Here is a 24244-nt window from a genome sequence, read left to right as displayed (position 1 = left end):
CTTCAGAAAGTCAACAAGCAAAATGCCTTGAGTGTCCCAAAACACTGATGCCATGATGTTGGCTCCTGACTGGCCTCCTTTTCCTTTGACTGGACCACTGCCACCTCTCGGTAGCCGTCGCTTTGATGATGCTTTGCCTTCGAGGTCATATTGGTAAAGCCATGTTCCAACTTCCGGTTACAATTTGTCAGAGGGATGCGTCAGGATCGTGATCCCTCCTGTTTAAAATTTCCACTGATAGCTCTCGTCGTAACTGCAGCTGATCTGGGCACAGTGGTTTTCACAGCCACTGCAGGATTCATCTCCCACATCTTCTCACCTCTTCTTGAAACAAGCTATACATTCGTAAAGAGTTCATTTCCTTGGGGTAGTGTCCTTAGAAGCTTTTGTGGAAACCTCTATGATTTCTTCATTCTTCCACCCAAGCTTCACCAGAAATTTGATGTTTGCTCTTGCTGCAATTTTCGTGGAATTCATGTTGCTCTGATAGGAGTCCTTTTCAGTGGATGTCTCATCCTTCTCAGTGCCTCAAACTCGATCTAGTTCAGAAAGGTTATAAGAAGTTCGGACAAGTTTCTTTGAGTGCAAACCAGTGGAAACCCATGCATAGTTTCTTCACCATGTGCATTTTCTATGAACCTTTTGAAGAACCCCTGTGTTGAACATTGCCCAAGTCGTGGGAGAGAAGTGGGTGCGGTCCACTTCCTGTCCTCAATTTGCCCGCAGCGGAGGAGTGCACAGAACAGGGAAACGCAACCCCAGAGAGACCCTGCCCTGCAGCATGCAGCAGACTGCTGGCCCAGTCCTGGCTCCATGGGGTGCTGTGTGGGCCCAAACAAGTTGACCAAACTCCCTGACGCTGAAATGAATCCTAGGTGGCCCAATTCCAGTAGCCATTATAGGACTGCCCTGCAGGGACAGTTAATTAACTCAGGAAAAGCAACCTAGCTCCAAGGTTAGCAACCAGGAGTTCCAGTTGATTCCATTAGTGCACCCCTCGAGGCATTCCCAAGCTGGAGTCTGGTGGAAGATGAGGCTCAGTGTGATTGGATGGAAGCACCAACCAATCAAGGAGAAGTCCCACCCACTCTGCCCTGTGCGTCTATAAAGGCGACGGGTGGCGGCCGCGGCACTCATTGAAGCCGCCAGTTGGGAGAGGAGCAGAGCCAGGCCGGTGCGCCCGAAGGCAGCAAGATGTTGCGAGCCACAGCTCCCTGCTGGTTCCCACCTGGATACCCAGAAGCTAAGAAGGTGGCCGAGGAGGCGGCCCTGGACGCAAGAAGCCGCCAGTTGGGAGCGGAGCAGAGCCAGGCCGGTGCTCCCGAAGGCAGCAAGATGTTGCGAGCCACAGCTCCCTGCTGGTTCCCACCTGGATACCCAGAAGCTAAGAAGGTGGCCGAGGAGGCGGCCCTCGAGGCTCCAGAATTCCCCCTGCCCTCTCATCAGCCTGCCCAGAGCTTCGGGCTCCGGGTGCCCCAGATGCACAACCAGGCCTCCGCATTTGTGGACATCCAGGCGGAGCCCCAGAACAGGGGTCCGGCGGTGCCCCCAGCGTGTCCCAAGGTGGTGACTGAGGCGTGCTACTTCCCTGCACAGAGGGGATCGGCCTGCTGCTTGCCAGCCGCCCCAAGGCTGACAGAGAGGCCCTCGGGAGTCCGCATCTCAGCCCCCAGGAAGAGGAAGACGATCGCCCAGTCTTCCAGCCCTTGCTTGGTCACAGGTTGCACAGATGCCAAGAGAACCCGCGTGGCCAGCAGCAGCCAACGCTCCAGTGGCTCCAAGGTCGGCAGACAGCCAGGGAAGACGCGCAACAGGTCAGGGATGGCATGCAAGACCACCACCACCATCAGCTCTAAGCGAATCGTCCGTCGTCCATCCTTACCGAGTTTGAAGAAACCTATTGTCCTCCGAAGGTCTGGGTGCCAAGTCCCCACCGTCCTCCGCCGAGGCTATCTCCAACTGTTCACCGAAGAGTGTCTCAAGTTCTGCGCCTCCAAGCAGGAGGCCGAGGAGAAGGCGCTGAACGAGGAGAAGGTGGCCTACGACTGCAGCCCCAACAAGAACAGGTACCTGAACGTGGTCCTGAACACCCTCAAGAGACTGAAGGGCCTGACCCCCAGCTCCATGCCGGGCCTCAGCAGGGCCGCCCTGTACAGCCGCCTCCAGGAGTTCCTGCTCAGCCAGGACCAGCTCGAGGAGAACGGCTACCCCTTCCCGCACCCCGAGCGGCCCGGAGGCGCCGTCCTCTTCACTGGCCAGGGGAAGGGGCCCGGCGACTCCTCCTGCAGGGTCTGCTGCCGTTGTGGCACCGAGTACCTGGTGTCCTCCTCGGGCCGCTGTGTACGCGACCAGTTGTGTTATTATCACTGGGGGCGGGTCCGCTCGAGCCAGGTGGCTGGAGGCCGGGTTAGCCAGTACACCTGCTGTGCAGCTGCTCCTGGCTCTGTGGGCTGCCAGGTGGCAAAGCAGCACGTGCGGGACGGCCGCAAGGACAGCCTCGATGGCTTCGTGGAGACCTTCAAGAAAGAGTTGTCCAGAGACGCTTATCCAGGAATCTACGCCTTGGACTGTGAGATGTGCTACACCACGCATGGCCTAGAGCTGACCCGCGTCACCGTGGTGGACGCCGACATGCGAGTGGTGTACGACACCTTCGTCAAGCCCGACAACGAGATCGTGGACTACAACACCAGGTTTTCCGGAGTCACCGAGGCCGACGTCGCCAAGACGAGCATCACCTTGCCCCAAGTGCAAGCCATCCTGCTGAGCTTTTTCAGCGCCCAAACCATCCTCATCGGGCACAGCCTGGAGAGCGATCTGCTGGCCCTGAAGCTCATCCACAGCACCGTGGTGGACACGGCCGTGCTCTTCCCGCACTACCTGGGTTTCCCCTACAAGCGTTCCCTCAGGAATCTCGCGGCCGACTACCTGGGACAGATCATCCAGGACAGCCAGGACGGCCACAACTCCAGCGAGGACGCAAACGCCTGCCTGCAGCTGGTGATGTGGAAGGTCCGACAGCGCGCCCAGATCCAGCCACGCCACCGGTCCGCCTCTCCCGCCGCCCTGGCCTGTCCTTGGCCCCAGGCCCCTTCCACAACCGCCATCAGTCCCGAGAGCTCACCCTGTCCACCTCGCCGCAAGGCCAAAGAAACCGGAGCAGTCGACGGCAGGAGAGGGCAAAAAGCCAAGAGTAACCCCAACCGGCCACTCCCAGTCCCCCGGAATCCCTGCCGCGGACCCTCGGGCCTGTCCCCATCCCTCTGCCCTTCCCAGACCTCTGTCCTTCCACTAAGCGCCTCCCGCAGCACCGAGCCGCCACTCCCAGTCTTCCGAGTCCCTGCCGCGCCCCCTCGCGCCTGTCCACATCCCTCTGCCCATCCGAGACCTCTGTCCTTACACCACTAGCCACCCCACGTGGGACTTCCATGGCCTCTGAGTACAAGGCCAGCCCCCCGGCCCACCAGCTTTCTGAATGTGTGCTTACCTGTTTTTCTCGAGAGGCACCACAGTGAGGTGGGTGAAGCACTTAGGCTCTGGAGTTAGATATCTGGGTTCAAGGCCAAATTCCACCACTTACTAGGTTTCTAATATTGCACAGATAATGTCTTTGCGCTTCTACCTTTTGATCTTTAAAGTGTGATCAAAAGAGACTTAGACTCCCACATCATAATCATGGGAAACTTTAACAGCCCTCTGTAAACATTAGACAGACCAACGAGACAGAAATCTAAAAAGGATATCCAGGAATTGAACTCAGCTCTGCACCAAGCGGACCTAGGAGACATCTACAGAACGCTCCACACCAAATCGACAGAATATACATGCTTCTCAGCACCACATCACACTTATTTCCACATTGACCACTTAGTTGGAAGTAAAGCACTCCTCAGTAAATGTAAAATAACAGAAATTACTACAAACGGTCTCTCAGACCACATTGCAATCAAAGTAGACCTCAGGATAAAGAAACTCACTCAAAACCGCTCAACTGCATGGAAACCGGACACCCTGCTCCTTAATGAGTACTGGGTACATAACGAAATGAAGGGAGAAAGAAAGATATTCTCTGAAACCAATGAAAACAAAGGCACAACATACCAGAATCTCTGCGTCACATTTAAAGCAGTGTGTAGAGGGAAATTTATAGCACTAATTGCCCACGAGAGAAAGCAGGAAAAATCAAAAATGCATACCCTAACATCACCATTAAAAGAATGAGAGAAGCAAGAGCAAACACATTCAAAAACTAGCAGAAGGCAAGAAATAACTAAGATCCGAGCAGAACTGATGGAGATAGAGACACAATAAACCCTTCAACAAATCAATGAATCCAGGAGCGGGTTTTTTGCAGTGATCAACAAAATTGATAGAGCACTAGCAAGACTAAGAAAGAAGAAAAGAAAGAAGAATCAAACAGATGCAGTAAAAAATGATAAAGGGGATATCACCACCGATCCCACAGAAATACAAACTACCATCAGACAATACTATCAGCACCTCTAAGCTAATGAACTAGAAAATCTAGAAGAAATGGATAAATTCCTGGACGCATACAACCTCCCCAGAGTAAACCAGGAAGAAGTTGAATGCCTGAGTAGACCACTAACAGGCTCTGAAATTGAGGCAATAATTAACAGCCTATCAAGCAATAAAACTCCAGGACCAGACGGATTCACAGCCGAATTCTACCAGAAGGACAAGGAGGAGCTGGTACCATGCCTTCTGAAACTATTCCAATCAACAGAAAAAGAGGGAATCCTCCCTCACTCATTTCATGAGGCCGGCATCATCCTGATCCCAAAGCCTGAGAGAGACACAACCCAAAAAGAGAATTTTAGGCCTATGTCCCTGAGGAACATCGATGGGAAAATCCTCCATAAAATACTGGAAAACCGAATCCAGCAGCACATCAAAGAGCTTATCCATCATGATGAAGTGGGCTTCATCCCTGACATGCAAGGCTGGTCCAACATATGCAAAACAATAAACATAATCCAGCGTATAATCAGGACCAAAGACAGAAACCGCGTGATTATCTCAACAGATGCAGAAAAGGCCTTCGACAAAATTCAACAGCCCTTCATGCCAAAAACTCTCAATAAATTAGGTATTGATGGGACATCTCCCAAAATAATACGGGCTATTTAGGGCAAACCCACAGCCAATATCATACTGAATGGGCAAAAAGTGGAAGCATTCCCTTTGCAAACTGCCACAAGACAGGGATGCCCTCTCTCACCACTCCTATTCAACATAGTGTTGGAACTTCTGCCCAGGGCAATCAGGCAGGAGAAAGAAATAAAGAGAAATCAATTAGGAAAAGAGGAAGTCAAATTGTCCCTGTTTGCAGATGACATGATTGAATATTTAGAAAACCCCATCGTCTCAGTCCAAAATCTCCTTAAGCTGATAAGCAACTTCAGCAAAGTCTCAGGATACAAAATCGAGGTGCAAAAATCACAAGCATTCTTATACACCAATAAGAGGCAAACAGAGAGCCAAATCATGAGTGAGCTCCCATTCACAATTGCTTCAAAGAGAATAAAATGCCTAGGAATCCAACTAACAAGGGATGTGAAGGACCTCTTCAAGGAGAACTACAAAGCATTGCTCCACGAACTAAAAGAGGAGACAAACAAATGGAAGAATATTCCACCATCACGGATTGGAAGAATCAATATCGTGAAAATGGCCATACTGCCCAAGGTAAATTATAGATTCAATGCCATCCCCATCAAACTACCAATGACTTTCTTCACAGAACTGGAAAAAACTGCTTTAAAGCTCATATGGAACCACAAAACGGCCCCCACTGCCAACATAATCCTAAGCCAAAAGAACAAAGATGGAGGCATCAAGCTGTCCGACTTCAAGCTACAGTAGAAGGCTACAGTAACCAAAGAGCATGCTATCGGTTGCCGTTTTGGTTACCGTAGACCAATGGAACAGAATAGAGCCCTCAGAAATAATACGACACATCTACAACCATCTGATCTTTGACAAACCTGACAAAAACAAGAAATGGGGAAAGGATTCCCTATTTAAAAAAATGGTGCTGGGAAAACAGGCTAGCCATATGTCGAAAGCTGATATCGGATCCCTTCCTTACACCTTGTACAAAAATTAATTCAAGACAGATGAAAGACTTAAATGTTAGATCTTAAACCATACAAACCCTAGGAGAAAACCCAGCCAATACCATTGAGGACAAAGGCATGGGCAAGGACCTCATGTCTAAAACGCCAAAAGCAATGGCAACGAAAGCCAACATTGACAAACAGCATCTAATTACACTAAAGACGTTCTGCATAGCTAAAGAAACTCCCATGAGAGTGAACAGGCATCCTGCAGAAAGGGAGAACATTTTTGCAATCTACTCATCTGACAAAAGGCTAATATCCAGAATCTACTAAGACCTCAAACAGAGTTACAAGAAAAACCAAACAAGCCCATCAACAAGTGGGGGAAGGATATGAAGAGACACTTCTCAAAAGAAGACATTTATGCAGCCAACAGACACATGAAAAAATGCTCATCAAAACTGGCCATCAGAGAAATGCAAATCAAATCCGCAATGAGATATCATCTCACACCAGTTAGAATAGCGATCATTAAAAAGTCAGGAAACAACAGGTGCTGGAGAGGTAGTGGACAAATAGGAACACTTTTACACTGTTGGTGGGACTGTAAACTAGTTCAACGGTAGTGGAAGATAGTGTGGCGAGTCCTCAAGGATCTCGAAATAGAAATACCGTTTGACCCAGCCATCCCATTGCTGGGTATATATACCCATAGGATTAGAAATCATGCTGCTAAAAGGACACACGCAGACGTATGTTTATTGCGGCACCATTCACAGTAGCAAAGACTTGGAACCAACCCAGATGTCCATCAATGATAGACTGGATTAAGAAAATGTGGCACAAATACACCATGGAATACTATGCAGCCATGAAAAAGCATGAGTTCATCCCCTTTGGAGGGACACGGATGAAGCTGGAAACCATCATTCTTAGCAAACTATCGCAAGGACAAAAAAAGCAAACACCGCATGTTCTCATTCATAGGTGGGAATTGAAGTATGAGAACGCTTGGACACAGAAAGGGGAACATCACACACCGGGGCCTGTCATGGGCGGGGGGAGGGGGAGGGATAGCATTAAGAGATATACCTAATGTAAATGACTAGTGAATGGGTGCAACACACCAACCAGGTGAATCTTGGAAGGCAAAAGCTACTGAATTTAGCGAATTTGTGGAGGCATTCCCAGAAATCAGCCAGGTGAAGTATCACACAACCGAAGACTGCACAACTCCTCTAAGGCAGCACGATGCGGCAAACCCAGACGGCCACTCTTCTCACCCCTCCTCCGTTGGCTGTTCTGGGTAACGAGGTTCAAAAGTCACCTAGGCAACTGCCAAAATAGCTGAAATGGAGTAAGGGCTTCAGGCTGGTGACTAGCAGAGGTCCACCTGACCCCCGTAAGCTGCTGAACAAGAAGGGCTGCCAGAAATGTCCCCCTAGGGAATTTGGTGGAGACGAAGACCCGCTCACTGGACAAGGGTTCCTCCCAGGAGACGCCCGAGCGGAAGAAACGGGCTGTGAGCCACGCCCTTTCACCCTCCGCTACCCCGCCCTGGGCTGGTGAAGGTGCGCGTAAGGATGAGGACTACTGAGCCCTGAAGAAATAAATCCTTCCCCTTTGACCCCAAGGAGGATTGCCTGTGAGGATCTTCAACGAGTCTACCCGTGTCTAGACACGGGAGCAGGTCTGTCCGGCACAGCACCTCCCTCAAGGAGGAGAAGAGTGAGGAGAAAGGAAACTCAAGTCTGACCATTCTGTCCTGGGAGAGAAGAGGAGGATCTCATCTCTCATCTGTCCAAGCAAGGCAAGGAGACTTTCTCTCATCTTTCCAAGCAAGGCAAGGAGACTTTGTATAATTAGGAAACAAAAAGAATTTAGAAGGAATGAAAGCAGCCCGTAAGGTGCATTCCTAAGGACTGCCCATTGAAACTGACACAATTGCCCTTGTTTGATGAGAGGAATGAGCAGAGCACTGAGGTGGTGAACAGGGATCTAGTGAGACTTTCCCAGCATGTTTCTACCAAAGCTTTCTCTAAGCTTCTCGGAACACTCTCCTAATAAGCAGATGTTTGGCCCTTCAGAAAGTCAACAAGCAAAATGCCTTGAGTGTCCCAAAACACTGATGCCATGATGTTGGCTCCTGACTGGCCTCCTTTTCCTTTGACTGGACCACTGCCACCTCTCGGTAGCCGTCGCGTTGATGATGCTTTGCCTTCGAGGTCATATTGGTAAAGCCATGTTCCAACTTCCGGTTACAATTTGTCAGAGGGATGCGTCAGGATCGTGATCCCTCCTGTTTAAAATTTCCACTGATAGCTCTCGTCGTAACTGCAGCTGATCTGGGCACAGTGGTTTTCACAGCCACTGCAGGATTCATCTCCCACATCTTCTCACCTCTTCTTGAAACAAGCTATACATTCGTAAAGAGTTCATTTCCTTGGGGTAGTGTCCTTAGAAGCTTTTGTGGAAACCTCTATGATTTCTTCATTCTTCCACCCAAGCTTCACCAGAAATTTGATGTTTGCTCTTGCTGCAATTTTCGTGGAATTCATGTTGCTCTGATAGGAGTCCTTTTCAGTGGATGTCTCATCCTTCTCAGTGCCTCAAACTCGATCTAGTTCAGAAAGGTTATAAGAAGTTCGGACAAGTTTCTTTGAGTGCAAACCAGTGGAAACCCATGCATAGTTTCTTCACCATGTGCATTTTCTATGAACCTTTTGAAGAACCCCTGTGTTGAACATTGCCCAAGTCGTGGGAGAGAAGTGGGTGCGGTCCACTTCCTGTCCTCAATTTGCCCGCAGCGGAGGAGTGCACAGAACAGGGAAACGCAACCCCAGAGAGACCCTGCCCTGCAGCATGCAGCAGACTGCTGGCCCAGTCCTGGCTCCATGGGGTGCTGTGTGGGCCCAAACAAGTTGACCAAACTCCCTGACGCTGAAATGAATCCTAGGTGGCCCAATTCCAGTAGCCATTATAGGACTGCCCTGCAGGGACAGTTAATTAACTCAGGAAAAGCAACCTAGCTCCAAGGTTAGCAACCAGGAGTTCCAGTTGATTCCATTAGTGCACCCCTCGAGGCATTCCCAAGCTGGAGTCTGGTGGAAGATGAGGCTCAGTGTGATTGGATGGAAGCACCAACCAATCAAGGAGAAGTCCCACCCACTCTGCCCTGTGCGTCTATAAAGGCGACGGGTGGCGGCCGCGGCACTCATTGAAGCCGCCAGTTGGGAGAGGAGCAGAGCCAGGCCGGTGCGCCCGAAGGCAGCAAGATGTTGCGAGCCACAGCTCCCTGCTGGTTCCCACCTGGATACCCAGAAGCTAAGAAGGTGGCCGAGGAGGCGGCCCTGGACGCAAGAAGCCGCCAGTTGGGAGCGGAGCAGAGCCAGGCCGGTGCTCCCGAAGGCAGCAAGATGTTGCGAGCCACAGCTCCCTGCTGGTTCCCACCTGGATACCCAGAAGCTAAGAAGGTGGCCGAGGAGGCGGCCCTGGAGGCAAGAAGCCGCCAGTTGGGAGCGGAGCAGAGCCAGGCCGGTGCTCCCGAAGGCAGCAAGATGTTGCGAGCCACAGCTCCCTGCTGGTTCCCACCTGGATACCCAGAAGCTAAGAAGGTGGCCGAGGAGGCGGCCCTCGAGGCTCCAGAATTCCCCCTGCCCTCTCATCAGCCTGCCCAGAGCTTCGGGCTCCGGGTGCCCCAGATGCACAACCAGGCCTCCGCATTTGTGGACATCCAGGCGGAGCCCCAGAACAGGGGTCCGGCGGTGCCCCCAGCGTGTCCCAAGGTGGTGACGGAGGCGTGCTACTTCCCTGCACAGAGGGGATCGGCCTGCTGCTTGCCAGCCGCCCCAAGGCTGACAGAGAGGCCCTCGGGAGTCCGCATCTCAGCCCCCAGGAAGAGGAAGACGATCGCCCAGTCTTCCAGCCCTTGCTTGGTCACAGGTTGCACAGATGCCAAGAGAACCCGCGTGGCCAGCAGCAGCCAACGCTCCAGTGGCTCCAAGGTCGGCAGACAGCCAGGGAAGACGCGCAACAGGTCAGGGATGGCATGCAAGACCACCACCACCATCAGCTCTAAGCGAATCGTCCGTCGTCCATCCTTACCGAGTTTGAAGAAACCTATTGTCCTCCGAAGGTCTGGGTGCCAAGTCCCCACCGTCCTCCGCCGAGGCTATCTCCAACTGTTCACCGAAGAGTGTCTCAAGTTCTGCGCCTCCAAGCAGGAGGCCGAGGAGAAGGCGCTGAACGAGGAGAAGGTGGCCTACGACTGCAGCCCCAACAAGAACAGGTACCTGAACGTGGTCCTGAACACCCTCAAGAGACTGAAGGGCCTGACCCCCAGCTCCATGCCGGGCCTCAGCAGGGCCGCCCTGTACAGCCGCCTCCAGGAGTTCCTGCTCAGCCAGGACCAGCTCGAGGAGAACGGCTACCCCTTCCCGCACCCCGAGCGGCCCGGAGGCGCCGTCCTCTTCACTGGCCAGGGGAAGGGGCCCGGCGACTCCTCCTGCAGGGTCTGCTGCCGTTGTGGCACCGAGTACCTGGTGTCCTCCTCGGGCCGCTGTGTACGCGACCAGTTGTGTTATTATCACTGGGGGCGGGTCCGCTCGAGCCAGGTGGCTGGAGGCCGGGTTAGCCAGTACACCTGCTGTGCAGCTGCTCCTGGCTCTGTGGGCTGCCAGGTGGCAAAGCAGCACGTGCGGGACGGCCGCAAGGACAGCCTCGATGGCTTCGTGGAGACCTTCAAGAAAGAGTTGTCCAGAGACGCTTATCCAGGAATCTACGCCTTGGACTGTGAGATGTGCTACACCACGCATGGCCTAGAGCTGACCCGCGTCACCGTGGTGGACGCCGACATGCGAGTGGTGTACGACACCTTCGTCAAGCCCGACAACGAGATCGTGGACTACAACACCAGGTTTTCCGGAGTCACCGAGGCCGACGTCGCCAAGACGAGCATCACCTTGCCCCAAGTGCAAGCCATCCTGCTGAGCTTTTTCAGCGCCCAAACCATCCTCATCGGGCACAGCCTGGAGAGCGATCTGCTGGCCCTGAAGCTCATCCACAGCACCGTGGTGGACACGGCCGTGCTCTTCCCGCACTACCTGGGTTTCCCCTACAAGCGTTCCCTCAGGAATCTCGCGGCCGACTACCTGGGACAGATCATCCAGGACAGCCAGGACGGCCACAACTCCAGCGAGGACGCAAACGCCTGCCTGCAGCTGGTGATGTGGAAGGTCCGACAGCGCGCCCAGATCCAGCCACGCCACCGGTCCGCCTCTCCCGCCGCCCTGGCCTGTCCTTGGCCCCAGGCCCCTTCCACAACCGCCATCAGTCCCGAGAGCTCACCCTGTCCACCTCGCCGCAAGGCCAAAGAAACCGGAGCAGTCGACGGCAGGAGAGGGCAAAAAGCCAAGAGTAACCCCAACCGGCCACTCCCAGTCCCCCGGAATCCCTGCCGCGGACCCTCGGGCCTGTCCCCATCCCTCTGCCCTTCCCAGACCTCTGTCCTTCCACTAATCGCCTCCCGCAGCACCGAGCCGCCACTCCCAGTCCCCCGAGTCCCTGCCGCGCCCCCTCGCGCCTGTCCACATCCCTCTGCCCATCCGAGACCTCTGTCCTTACAACACTAGCCACCCCACGTGGGACTTCCATGGCCTCTGAGTACAAGGCCAGCCCCCCGGCCCACCAGCTTTCTGAATGTGTGCTTACCTGTTTTTCTCGAGAGGCACCACAGTGAGGTGGGTGAAGCACTTAGGCTCTGGAGTTAGATATCTGGGTTCAAGGCCAAATTCCACCACTTACTAGGTTTCTAATATTGCACAGATAATGTCTTTGCGCTTCTACCTTTTGATCTTTAAAGTGTGATCAAAAGAGACTTAGACTCCCACATCATAATCATGGGAAACTTTAACAGCCCTCTGTAAACATTAGACAGACCAACGAGACAGAAATCTAAAAAGGATATCCAGGAATTGAACTCAGCTCTGCACCAAGCGGACCTAGGAGACATCTACAGAACGCTCCACCCCAAATCCACAGAATATACATGCTTCTCAGCACCACATCACACTTATTTCCACATTGACCACATAGTTGGAAGTAAAGCACTCCTCAGTAAATGTAAAATAACAGAAATTACTACAAACGGTCTCTCAGACCACATTGCAATCAAAGTAGACCTCAGGATAAAGAAACTCACTCAAAACCGCTCAACTGCATGGAAACCGGACACCCTGCTCCTTAATGAGTACTGGGTACATAACGAAATGAAGGGAGAAAGAAAGATATTCTCTGAAACCAATGAAAACAAAGGCACAACATACCAGAATCTCTGCGTCACATTTAAAGCAGTGTGTAGAGGGAAATTTATAGCACTAATTGCCCACGAGAGAAAGCAGGAAAAATCAAAAATGCATACCCTAACATCACCATTAAAAGAATGAGAGAAGCAAGAGCAAACACATTCAAAAACTAGCAGAAGGCAAGAAATAACTAAGATCCGAGCAGAACTGATGGAGATAGAGACACAATAAACCCTTCAACAAATCAATGAATCCAGGAGCGGGTTTTTTGCAGTGATCAACAAAATTGATAGAGCACTAGCAAGACTAAGAAAGAAGAAAAGAAAGAAGAATCAAACAGATGCAGTAAAAAATGATAAAGGGGATATCACCACCGATCCCACAGAAATACAAACTACCATCAGACAATACTATCAGCACCTCTAAGCTAATGAACTAGAAAATCTAGAAGAAATGGATAAATTCCTGGACGCATACAACCTCCCCAGAGTAAACCAGGAAGAAGTTGAATGCCTGAGTAGACCACTAACAGGCTCTGAAATTGAGGCAATAATTAACAGCCTATCAAGCAATAAAACTCCAGGACCAGACGGATTCACAGCCGAATTCTACCAGAAGGACAAGGAGGAGCTGGTACCATGCCTTCTGAAACTATTCCAATCAACAGAAAAAGAGGGAATCCTCCCTCACTCATTTCATGAGGCCGGCATCGTCCTGATCCCAAAGCCTGAGAGAGACACAACCCAAAAAGAGAATTTTAGGCCTATGTCCCTGAGGAACATCGATGGGAAAATCCTCCATAAAATACTGGAAAACCGAATCCAGCAGCACATCAAAGAGCTTATCCATCATGATGAAGTGGGCTTCATCCCTGACATGCAAGGCTGGTCCAACATATGCAAAACAATAAACATAATCCAGCGTATAATCAGGACCAAAGACAGAAACCACGTGATTATCTCAACAGATGCAGAAAAGGCCTTCGACAAAATTCAACAGCCCTTCATGCCAAAAACTCTCAATAAATTAGGTATTGATGGGACATCTCCCAAAATAATACGGGCTATTTAGGGCAAACCCACAGCCAATATCATACTGAATGGGCAAAAAGTGGAAGCATTCCCTTTGCAAACTGCCACAAGACAGGGATGCCCTCTCTCACCACTCCTATTCAACATAGTGTTGGAACTTCTGCCCAGGGCAATCAGGCAGGAGAAAGAAATAAAGAGAAATCAATTAGGAAAAGAGGAAGTCAAATTGTCCCTGTTTGCAGATGACATGATTGAATATTTAGAAAACCCCATCGTCTCAGTCCAAAATCTCCTTAAGCTGATAAGCAACTTCAGCAAAGTCTCAGGATACAAAATCGAGGTGCAAAAATCACAAGCATTCTTATACACCAATAAGAGGCAAACAGAGAGCCAAATCATGAGTGAGCTCCCATTCACAATTGCTTCAAAGAGAATAAAATGCCTAGGAATCCAACTAACAAGGGATGTGAAGGACCTCTTCAAGGAGAACTACAAAGCATTGCTCCACGAACTAAAAGAGGAGACAAACAAATGGAAGAATATTCCACCATCACGGATTGGAAGAATCAATATCGTGAAAATGGCCATACTGCCCAAGGTAAATTATAGATTCAATGCCATCCCCATCCAACTACCAATGACTTTCTTCACAGAACTGGAAAAAACTGCTTTAAAGCTCATATGGAACCACAAAACGGCCCCCACTGCCAACATAATCCTAAGCCAAAAGAACAAAGATGGAGGCATCAAGCTGTCCGACTTCAAGCTACAGTAGAAGGCTACAGTAACCAAAGAGCATGCTATCGGTTGCCGTTTTGGTTACCGTAGACCAATGGAACAGAATAGAGCCCTCAGAAATAATACGACACATCTACAACCATCTGATCTTTGACAAACCTGACAAAAACAAGAAATGGGGAAAGGATTCCCTATTTAAAAAAATGGTGCTGGGAAAACAGGCTAGCCATATGTCGAAAGCTGAAATCGGATCCCTTCCTTACACCTTGTACAAAAATTAATTCAAGACAGATGAAAGACTTAAATGTTAGATCTTAAACCATACAAACCCTAGGAGAAAACCCAGCCAATACCATTGAGGACAAAGGCATGGGCAAGGACCTCATGTCTAAAACGCCAAAAGCAATGGCAACGAAAGCCAACATTGACAAACAGCATCTAATTACACTAAAGACGTTCTGCATAGCTAAAGAAACTCCCATGAGAGTGAACAGGCATCCTGCAGAAAGGGAGAAAATTTTTGCAATCTACTCATCTGACAAAAGGCTAATATCCAGAATCTACTAAGACCTCAAACAGAGTTACAAGAAAAACCAAACAAGCCCATCAACAAGTGGGGGAAGGATATGAAGAGACACTTCTCAAAAGAAGACATTTATGCAGCCAACAGACACATGAAAAAATGCTCATCAAAACTGGCCATCAGAGAAATGCAAATCAAATCCGCAATGAGATATCATCTCACACCAGTTAGAATAGCGATCATTAAAAAGTCAGGAAACAACAGGTGCTGGAGAGGTAGTGGACAAATAGGAACACTTTTACACTGTTGGTGGGACTGTAAACTAGTTCAACGGTAGTGGAAGATAGTGTGGCGAATCCTCAAGGATCTCGAAATAGAAATACCGTTTGACCCAGCCATCCCATTGCTGGGTATATATACCCATAGGATTAGAAATCATGCTGCTAAAAGGACACACGCAGACGTATGTTTATTGCGGCACCATTCACAGTAGCAAAGACTTGGAACCAACCCAGATGTCCATCAATGATAGACTGGATTAAGAAAATGTGGCACAAATACACCATGGAATACTATGCAGCCATGAAAAAGCATGAGTTCATCCCCTTTGGAGGGACACGGATGAAGCTGGAAACCATCATTCTTAGCAAACTATCGCAAGGACAAAAAAAGCAAACACCGCATGTTCTCATTCATAGGTGGGAATTGAAGTATGAGAACGCTTGGACACAGAAAGGGGAACATCACACACCGGGGCCTGTCATGGGCGGGGGGAGGGGGAGGGATAGCATTAAGAGATATACCTAATGTAAATGACTAGTGAATGGGTGCAACACACCAACCAGGTGAATCTTGGAAGGCAAAAGCTACTGAATTTAGCGAATTTGTGGAGGCATTCCCAGAAATCAGCCAGGTGAAGTATCACACAACCGAAGACTGCACAACTCCTCTAAGGCAGCACGATGCGGCAAACCCAGACGGCCACTCTTCTCACCCCTCCTCCGTTGGCTGTTCTGGGTAACGAGGTTCAAAAGTCACCTAGGCAACTGCCAAAATAGCTGAAATGGAGTAAGGGCTTCAGGCTGGTGACTAGCAGAGGTCCACCTGACCCCCGTAAGCTGCTGAACAAGAAGGGCTGCCAGAAATGTCCCCCTAGGGAATTTGGTGGAGACGAAGACCCGCTCACTGGACAAGGGTTCCTCCCAGGAGACGCCCGAGCGGAAGAAACGGGCTGTGAGCCACGCCCTTTCACCCTCCGCTACCCCGCCCTGGGCTGGTGAAGGTGCGCGTAAGGATGAGGACTACTGAGCCCTGAAGAAATAAATCCTTCCCCTTTGACCCCAAGGAGGATTGCCTGTGAGGATCTTCAACGAGTCTACCCGTGTCTAGACACGGGAGCAGGTCTGTCCGGCACAGCACCTCCCTCAAGGAGGAGAAGAGTGAGGAGAAAGGAAACTCAAGTCTGACCATTCTGTCCTGGGAGAGAAGAGGAGGATCTCATCTCTCATCTGTCCAAGCAAGGCAAGGAGACTTTCTCTCATCTTTCCAAGCAAGGCAAGGAGACTTTGTATAATTAGGAAACAAAAAGAATTTAGAAGGAATGAAAGCAGCCCGTAAGGTGCATTCCTAAGGACTGCCCATTGAAACTGACACAATTGCCCTTGTTTGATGAGAGGAATGAGCAGAGCACTGAGGTGGTGAACAGGGATCTAGTGAGACTTTCCCAGCATGTTTCTACCAAAGCTTTCTCTAAGCTTCTCGGAACACTCTCCTAATAAGCAGATGTTTGGCCCTTCAGAAAGTCAACAAGCAAAATGCCTTGAGTGTCCCAAAACACTGATGCCATGATGTTGGCTCCTGACTGGCCTCCTTTTCCTTTGACTGGACCACTGCCACCTCTCGGTAGCCGTCGCTTTGATGATGCTTTGCCTTCGAGGTCATATTGGTAAAGCCATGTTCCAACTTCCGGTTACAATTTGTCAGAGGGATGCGTCAGGATCGTGATCCCTCCTGTTTAAAATTTCCACTGATAGCTCTCGTCGTAACTGCAGCTGATCTGGGCACAGTGGTTTTCACAGCCACTGCAGGATTCATCTCCCACATCTTCTCACCTCTTCTTGAAACAAGCTATACATTCGTAAAGAGTTCATTTCTTTGGGGTAGTGTCCTTAGAAGCTTTTGTGGAAACATCTATGATTTCTTCATTCTTCCACCCAAGCTTCACCAGAAATTTGATGTTTGCTCTTGCTGCAATTTTCGTGGAATTCATGTTGCTCTGATAGGAGTCCTTTTCAGTGGATGTCTCATCCTTCTCAGTGCCTCAAACTCGATCTAGTTCAGAAAGGTTATAAGAAGTTCGGACAAGTTTATTTGAGTGCAAACTAGTGGAAACCCATGCATAGTTTCTTCACCATGTGCATTTTCTATGAACCTTTTGAAGAACCCCTGTGTTGAACATTGCCCAAGTCGTGGGAGAGAAGTGGGTGCGGTCCACTTCCTGTCCTCAATTTGCCGGCAGCGGAGGAGTGCAGAGAGCAGGGAAACGCAACCCCAGAGAGATCCTGCCCTGCAGCATGCAGCAGACTGCTGGCCCAGTCCTGGCTCCATGGGGTGCTGTGTGGGCCCAAGCAAGTTGACCAAACTCCCTGACGCTGAAATGAATCCTAGGTGGCCCAATTCCAGTAGCCATTATAGGACTGCCCTGCAGGGACAGTTAATTAACTCAGGAAAAGCAACCTAGCTCCAAGGTTAGCAACCAGGAGTTCCAGTTGATTCCATTAGTGCACCCCTTGAGGCATTCCCAAGCTGGAGTCTGGTGGAAGATGAGGCTCAGTGTGATTGGATGGAAGCACCAACCAATCAAGGAGAAGTCCCACCCACTCTGCCCTGTGCGTCTATAAAGGCGACGGGTGGCGGCCGCGGCACTCATTGAAGCCGCCAGTTGGGAGAGGAGCAGAGCCAGGCCGGTGCTCCCGAAGGCAGCAAGATGTTGCGAGCCACAGCTCCCTGCTGGTTCCCACCTGGATACCCAGAAGCTAAGAAGGTGGCCGAGGAGGCGGCCCTGGAGGCAAGAAGTCGCCAGTTGGGAGCGGAGCAGAGCCAGGCCGGTGCTCCCGAAGGCAGCAAGATGTTGCGAGCCACAGCTCCCTGCTGGTTCCCACCTGGATACCCAGAAGCTAAGAAGGTGGCCGAGGAGGCGGCCCTGGAGGCAAGAAGCCGCCAGTTGGGAGCGGAGCAGAGCCAGGCCGGTGCTCCCGAAGGCAGCAAGATGTTGCGAGCCACAGCTCCCTGCTGGTTCCCACCTGGATACCCAGAAGCTAAGAAGGTGGCCGAGGAGGCGGCCCTCGAGGCTCCAGAATTCCCCCTGCCCTCTCATCAGCCTGCCCAGAGCTTCGGGCTCCGGGTGCCCCAGATGCACAACCAGGCCTCCGCATTTGTGGACATCCAGGCGGAGCCCCAGAACAGGGGTCCGGCGGTGCCCCCAGCGTGTCCCAAGGTGGTGACGGAGGCGTGCTACTTCCCTGCACAGAGGGGATCGGCCTGCTGCTTGCCAGCCGCCCCAAGGCTGACAGAGAGGCCCTCGGGAGTCCGCATCTCAGCCCCCAGGAAGAGGAAGACGATCGCCCAGTCTTCCAGCCCTTGCTTGGTCACAGGTTGCACAGATGCCAAGAGAACCCGCGTGGCCAGCAGCAGCCAACGCTCCAGTGGCTCCAAGGTCGGCAGACAGCCAGGGAAGACGCGCAACAGGTCAGGGATGGCATGCAAGACCACCACCACCATCAGCTCTAAGCGAATCGTCCGTCGTCCATCCTTACCGAGTTTGAAGAAACCTATTGTCCTCCGAAGGTCTGGGTGCCAAGTCCCCACCGTCCTCCGCCGAGGCTATCTCCAACTGTTCACCGAAGAGTGTCTCAAGTTCTGCGCCTCCAAGCAGGAGGCCGAGGAGAAGGCGCTGAACGAGGAGAAGGTGGCCTACGACTGCAGCCCCAACAAGAACAGGTACCTGAACGTGGTCCTGAACACCCTCAAGAGACTGAAGGGCCTGACCCCCAGCTCCATGCCGGGCCTCAGCAGGGCCGCCCTGTACAGCCGCCTCCAGGAGTTCCTGCTCAGCCAGGACCAGCTCGAGGAGAACGGCTACCCCTTCCCGCACCCCGAGCGGCCCGGAGGCGCCGTCCTCTTCACTGGCCAGGGGAAGGGGCCCGGCGACTCCTCCTGCAGGGTCTGCTGCCGTTGTGGCACCGAGTACCTGGTGTCCTCCTCGGGCCGCTGTGTACGCGACCAGTTGTGTTATTATCACTGGGGGCGGGTCCGCTCGAGCCAGGTGGCTGGAGGCCGGGTTAGCCAGTACACCTGCTGTGCAGCTGCTCCTGGCTCTGTGGGCTGCCAGGTGGCAAAGCAGCACGTGCGGGACGGCCGCAAGGACAGCCTCGATGGCTTCGTGGAGACCTTCAAGAAAGAGTTGTCCAGAGACGCTTATCCAGGAATCTACGCCTTGGACTGTGAGATGTGCTACACCACGCATGGCCTAGAGCTGACCCGCGTCACCGTGGTGGACGCCGACATGCGAGTGGTGTACGACACCTTCGTCAAGCCCGACAACGAGATCGTGGACTACAACACCAGGTTTTCCGGAGTCACCGAGGCCGACGTCGCCAAGACGAGCATCACCTTGCCCCAAGTGCAAGCCATCCTGCTGAGCTTTTTCAGCGCCCAAACCATCCTCATCGGGCACAGCCTGGAGAGCGATCTGCTGGCCCTGAAGCTCATCCACAGCACCGTGGTGGACACGGCCGTGCTCTTCCCGCACTACCTGGGTTTCCCCTACAAGCGTTCCCTCAGGAATCTCGCGGCCGACTACCTGGGACAGATCATCCAGGACAGCCAGGACGGCCACAACTCCAGCGAGGACGCAAACGCCTGCCTGCAGCTGGTGATGTGGAAGGTCCGACAGCGCGCCCAGATCCAGCCACGCCACCGGTCCGCCTCTCCCGCCGCCCTGGCCTGTCCTTGGCCCCAGGCCCCTTCCACAACCGCCATCAGTCCTGAGAGCTCACCCTGTCCACCTCGCCGCAAGGCCAAAGAAACCGGAGCAGTCGACGGCAGGAGAGGGCAAAAAGCCAAGAGTAACCCCAACCGGCCACTCCCAGTCCCCCGGAATCCCTGCCGCGGACCCTCGGGCCTGTCCCCATCCCTCTGCCCTTCCCAGACCTCTGTCCTTCCACTAATCGCCTCCCGCAGCACCGAGCCGCCACTCCCAGTCCCCCGAGTCCCTGCCGCGCCCCCTCGCGCCTGTCCACATCCCTCTGCCCATCCGAGACCTCTGTCCTTACACCACTAGCCACCCCACGTGGGACTTCCATGGCCTCTGAGTACAAGGCCAGCCCCCCGGCCCACCAGCTTTCTGAATGTGTGCTTACCTGTTTTTCTCGAGAGGCACCACAGTGAGGTGGGTGAAGCACTTAGGCTCTGGAGTTAGATATCTGGGTTCAAGGCCAAATTCCACCACTTACTAGGTTTCTAATATTGCACAGATAATGTCTTTGCGCTTCTACCTTTTGATCTTTAAAGTGTGATCAAAAGAGACTTAGACTCCCACATCATAATCATGGGAAACTTTAACAGCCCTCTGTAAACATTAGACAGACCAACGAGACAGAAATCTAAAAAGGATATCCAGGAATTGAACTCAGCTCTGCACCAAGCGGACCTAGGAGACATCTACAGAACGCTCCACCCCAAATCCACAGAATATACATGCTTCTCAGCACCACATCACACTTATTTCCACATTGACCACTTAGTTGGAAGTAAAGCACTCCTCAGTAAATGTAAAATAACAGAAATTACTACAAACGGTCTCTCAGACCACATTGCAATCAAAGTAGACCTCAGGATAAAGAAACTCACTCAAAACCGCTCAACTGCATGGAATCCGGACAACCTGCACCTGAATGAGTACTGGGTACATAACGAAATGAAGGCAGAAAGAAAGATATTCTCTGAAACCAATGAAAACAAAGGCACAACATACCAGAATCTCTGCGTCACATTTAAAGCAGTGTGTAGAGGGAAATTTATAGCACTAATTGCCCACGAGAGAAAGCAGGAAAAATCAAAAATGCATACCCTAACATCACCATTAAAAGAATGAGAGAAGCAAGAGCAAACACATTCAAAAACTAGCAGAAGGCAAGAAATAACTAAGATCCGAGCAGAACTGATGGAGATAGAGACACAATAAACCCTTCAACAAATCAATGAATCCAGGAGCGGGTTTTTTGCAGTGATCAACAAAATTGATAGAGCACTAGCAAGACTAAGAAAGAAGAAAAGAAAGAAGAATCAAACAGATGCAGTAAAAAATGATAAAGGGGATATCACCACCGATCCCACAGAAATACAAACTACCATCAGACAATACTATCAGCACCTCTAAGCTAATGAACTAGAAAATCTAGAAGAAATGGATAAATTCCTGGACGCATACAACCTCCCCAGAGTAAACCAGGAAGAAGTTGAATGCCTGAGTAGACCACTAACAGGCTCTGAAATTGAGGCAATAATTAACAGCCTATCAAGCAATAAAACTCCAGGACCAGACGGATTCACAGCCGAATTCTACCAGAAGGACAAGGAGGAGCTGGTACCATGCCTTCTGAAACTATTCCAATCAACAGAAAAAGAGGGAATCCTCCCTCACTCATTTCATGAGGCCGGCATCATCCTGATCCCAAAGCCTGAGAGAGACACAACCCAAAAGGAGATTTTTAGGCCTATGACCCTGAGGAACATCGATGGGAAAATCCTCCATAAAATACTGGAAAACCGAATCCAGCAGCACATCAAAGAGCTTATCCATCATGATGAAGTGGGCTTCATCCCTGACATGCAAGGCTGGTCCAACATATGCAAAACAATAAACATAATCCAGCGTATAATCAGGACCAAAGACAGAAACCACGTGATTATCTCAACAGATGCAGAAAAGGCCTTCGACAAAATTCAACAGCCCTTCATGCCAAAAACTCTCAATAATTTAGGTATTGATGGGACATCTCCCAAAATAATACGGGCTATTTAGGGCAAACCCACAGCCAATATCATACTGAATGGGCAAAAAGTGGAAGCATTCCCTTTGCAAACTGCCACAAGACAGGGATGCCCTCTCTCACCACTCCTATTCAACATAGTGTTGGAACTTCTGCCCAGGGCAATCAGGCAGGAGAAAGAAATAAAGAGAAATCAATTAGGAAAAGAGGAAGTCAAATTGTCCCTGTTTGCAGATGACATGATTGAATATTTAGAAAACCCCATCGTCTCAGTCCAAAATCTCCTTAAGCTGATAAGCAACTTCAGCAAAGTCTCAGGATACAAAATCGAGGTGCAAAAATCACAAGCATTCTTATACACCAATAAGAGGCAAACAGAGAGCCAAATCATGAGTGAGCTCCCATTCACAATTGCTTCAAAGAGAATAAAATGCCTAGGAATCCAACTAACAAGGGATGTGAAGGACCTCTTCAAGGAGAACTACAAAGCATTGCTCCACGAACTAAAAGAGGAGACAAACAAATGGAAGAATATTCCACCATCACGGATTGGAAGAATCAATATCGTGAAAATGGCCATACTGCCCAAGGTAAATTATAGATTCAATGCCATCCCCATCCAACTACCAATGACTTTCTTCACAGAACTGGAAAAAACTGCTTTAAAGCTCATATGGAACCACAAAACGGCCCCCACTGCCAACATAATCCTAAGCCAAAAGAACAAAGATGGAGGCATCAAGCTGTCCGACTTCAAGCTACAGTAGAAGGCTACAGTAACCAAAGAGCATGCTATCGGTTGCCGTTTTGGTTACCGTAGACCAATGGAACAGAATAGAGCCCTCAGAAATAATACGACACATCTACAACCATCTGATCTTTGACAAACCTGACAAAAACAAGAAATGGGGAAAGGATTCCCTATTTAAAAAATGGTGCTGGGAAAACAGGCTAGCCATATGTCGAAAGCTGAAATCGGATCCCTTCCTTACACCTTGTACAAAAATTAATTCAAGACAGATGAAAGACTTAAATGTTAGATCTTAAACCATACAAACCCTAGGAGAAAACCCAGCCAATACCATTGAGGACAAAGGCATGGGCAAGGACCTCATGTCTAAAACGCCAAAAGCAATGGCAACGAAAGCCAACATTGACAAACAGCATCTAATTACACTAAAGACGTTCTGCATAGCTAAAGAAACTCCCATGAGAGTGAACAGGCATCCTGCAGAAAGGGAGAAAATTTTTGCAATCTACTCATCTGACAAAAGGCTAATATCCAGAATCTACTAAGACCTCAAACAGAGTTACAAGAAAAACCAAACAAGCCCATCAACAAGTGGGGGAAGGATATGAAGAGACACTTCTCAAAAGAAGACATTTATGCAGCCAACAGACACATGAAAAAATGCTCATCAAAACTGGCCATCAGAGAAATGCAAATCAAATCCACAATGAGATATCATCTCACACCAGTTAGAATAGCGATCATTAAAAAGTCAGGAAACAACAGGTGCTGGAGAGGTAGTGGACAAATAGGAACACTTTTACACTGTTGGTGGGACTGTAAACTAGTTCAACGGTAGTGGAAGATAGTGTGGCGAATCCTCAAGGATCTCGAAATAGAAATACCGTTTGACCCAGCCATCCCATTGCTGGGTATATATACCCATAGGATTAGAAATCATGCTGCTAAAAGGACACACGCAGACGTATGTTTATTGCGGCACCATTCACAGTAGCAAAGACTTGGAACCAACCCAGATGTCCATCAATGATAGACTGGATTAAGAAAATGTGGCACAAATACACCATGGAATACTATGCAGCCATGAAAAAGCATGAGTTCATCCCCTTTGGAGGGACACGGATGAAGCTGGAAACCATCATTCTTAGCAAACTATCGCAAGGACAAAAAAAGCAAACACCGCATGTTCTCATTCATAGGTGGGAATTGAAGTATGAGAACGCTTGGACACAGAAAGGGGAACATCACACACCGGGGCCTGTCATGGGCGGGGGGAGGGGGAGGGATAGCATTAAGAGATATACCTAATGTAAATGACTAGTGAATGGGTGCAACACACCAACCAGGTGAATCTTGGAAGGCAAAAGCTACTGAATTTAGCGAATTTGTGGAGGCATTCCCAGAAATCAGCCAGGTGAAGTATCACACAACCGAAGACTGCACAACTCCTCTAAGGCAGCACGATGCGGCAAACCCAGACGGCCACTCTTCTCACCCCTCCTCCGTTGGCTGTTCTGGGTAACGAGGTTCAAAAGTCACCTAGGCAACTGCCAAAATAGCTGAAATGGAGTAAGGGCTTCAGGCTGGTGACTAGCAGAGGTCCACCTGACCCCCGTAAGCTGCTGAACAAGAAGGGCTGCCAGAAATGTCCCCCTAGGGAATTTGGTGGAGACGAAGACCCGCTCACTGGACAAGGGTTCCTCCCAGGAGACGCCCGAGCGGAAGAAACGGGCTGTGAGCCACGCCCTTTCACCCTCCGCTACC

At 50.5% G+C, this 24244-nt stretch overlaps 1 protein-coding gene across 1 annotated transcript; it reads left to right on the top strand.

Annotated features, from left to right (window-relative positions):
• Positions 1–17663: 17663 nt before the first annotated feature.
• On the top strand, positions 17664–20018 carry LOC134730935 (exonuclease GOR-like). Its single transcript, XM_063606610.1, has one exon. The coding sequence runs from the start codon at positions 17664–17666 to the stop codon at positions 20016–20018; it is 2355 nt and encodes a 784-aa protein (XP_063462680.1).
• Positions 20019–24244: the final 4226 nt, after the last annotated feature.

This window comes from Pan paniscus, chromosome 7, assembly GCF_029289425.2.
Source record: "Pan paniscus chromosome 7, NHGRI_mPanPan1-v2.0_pri, whole genome shotgun sequence".
NCBI lineage: Eukaryota > Metazoa > Chordata > Mammalia > Primates > Hominidae > Pan > Pan paniscus.
This window is presented reverse-complemented; position numbering and strand designations above follow the sequence as displayed.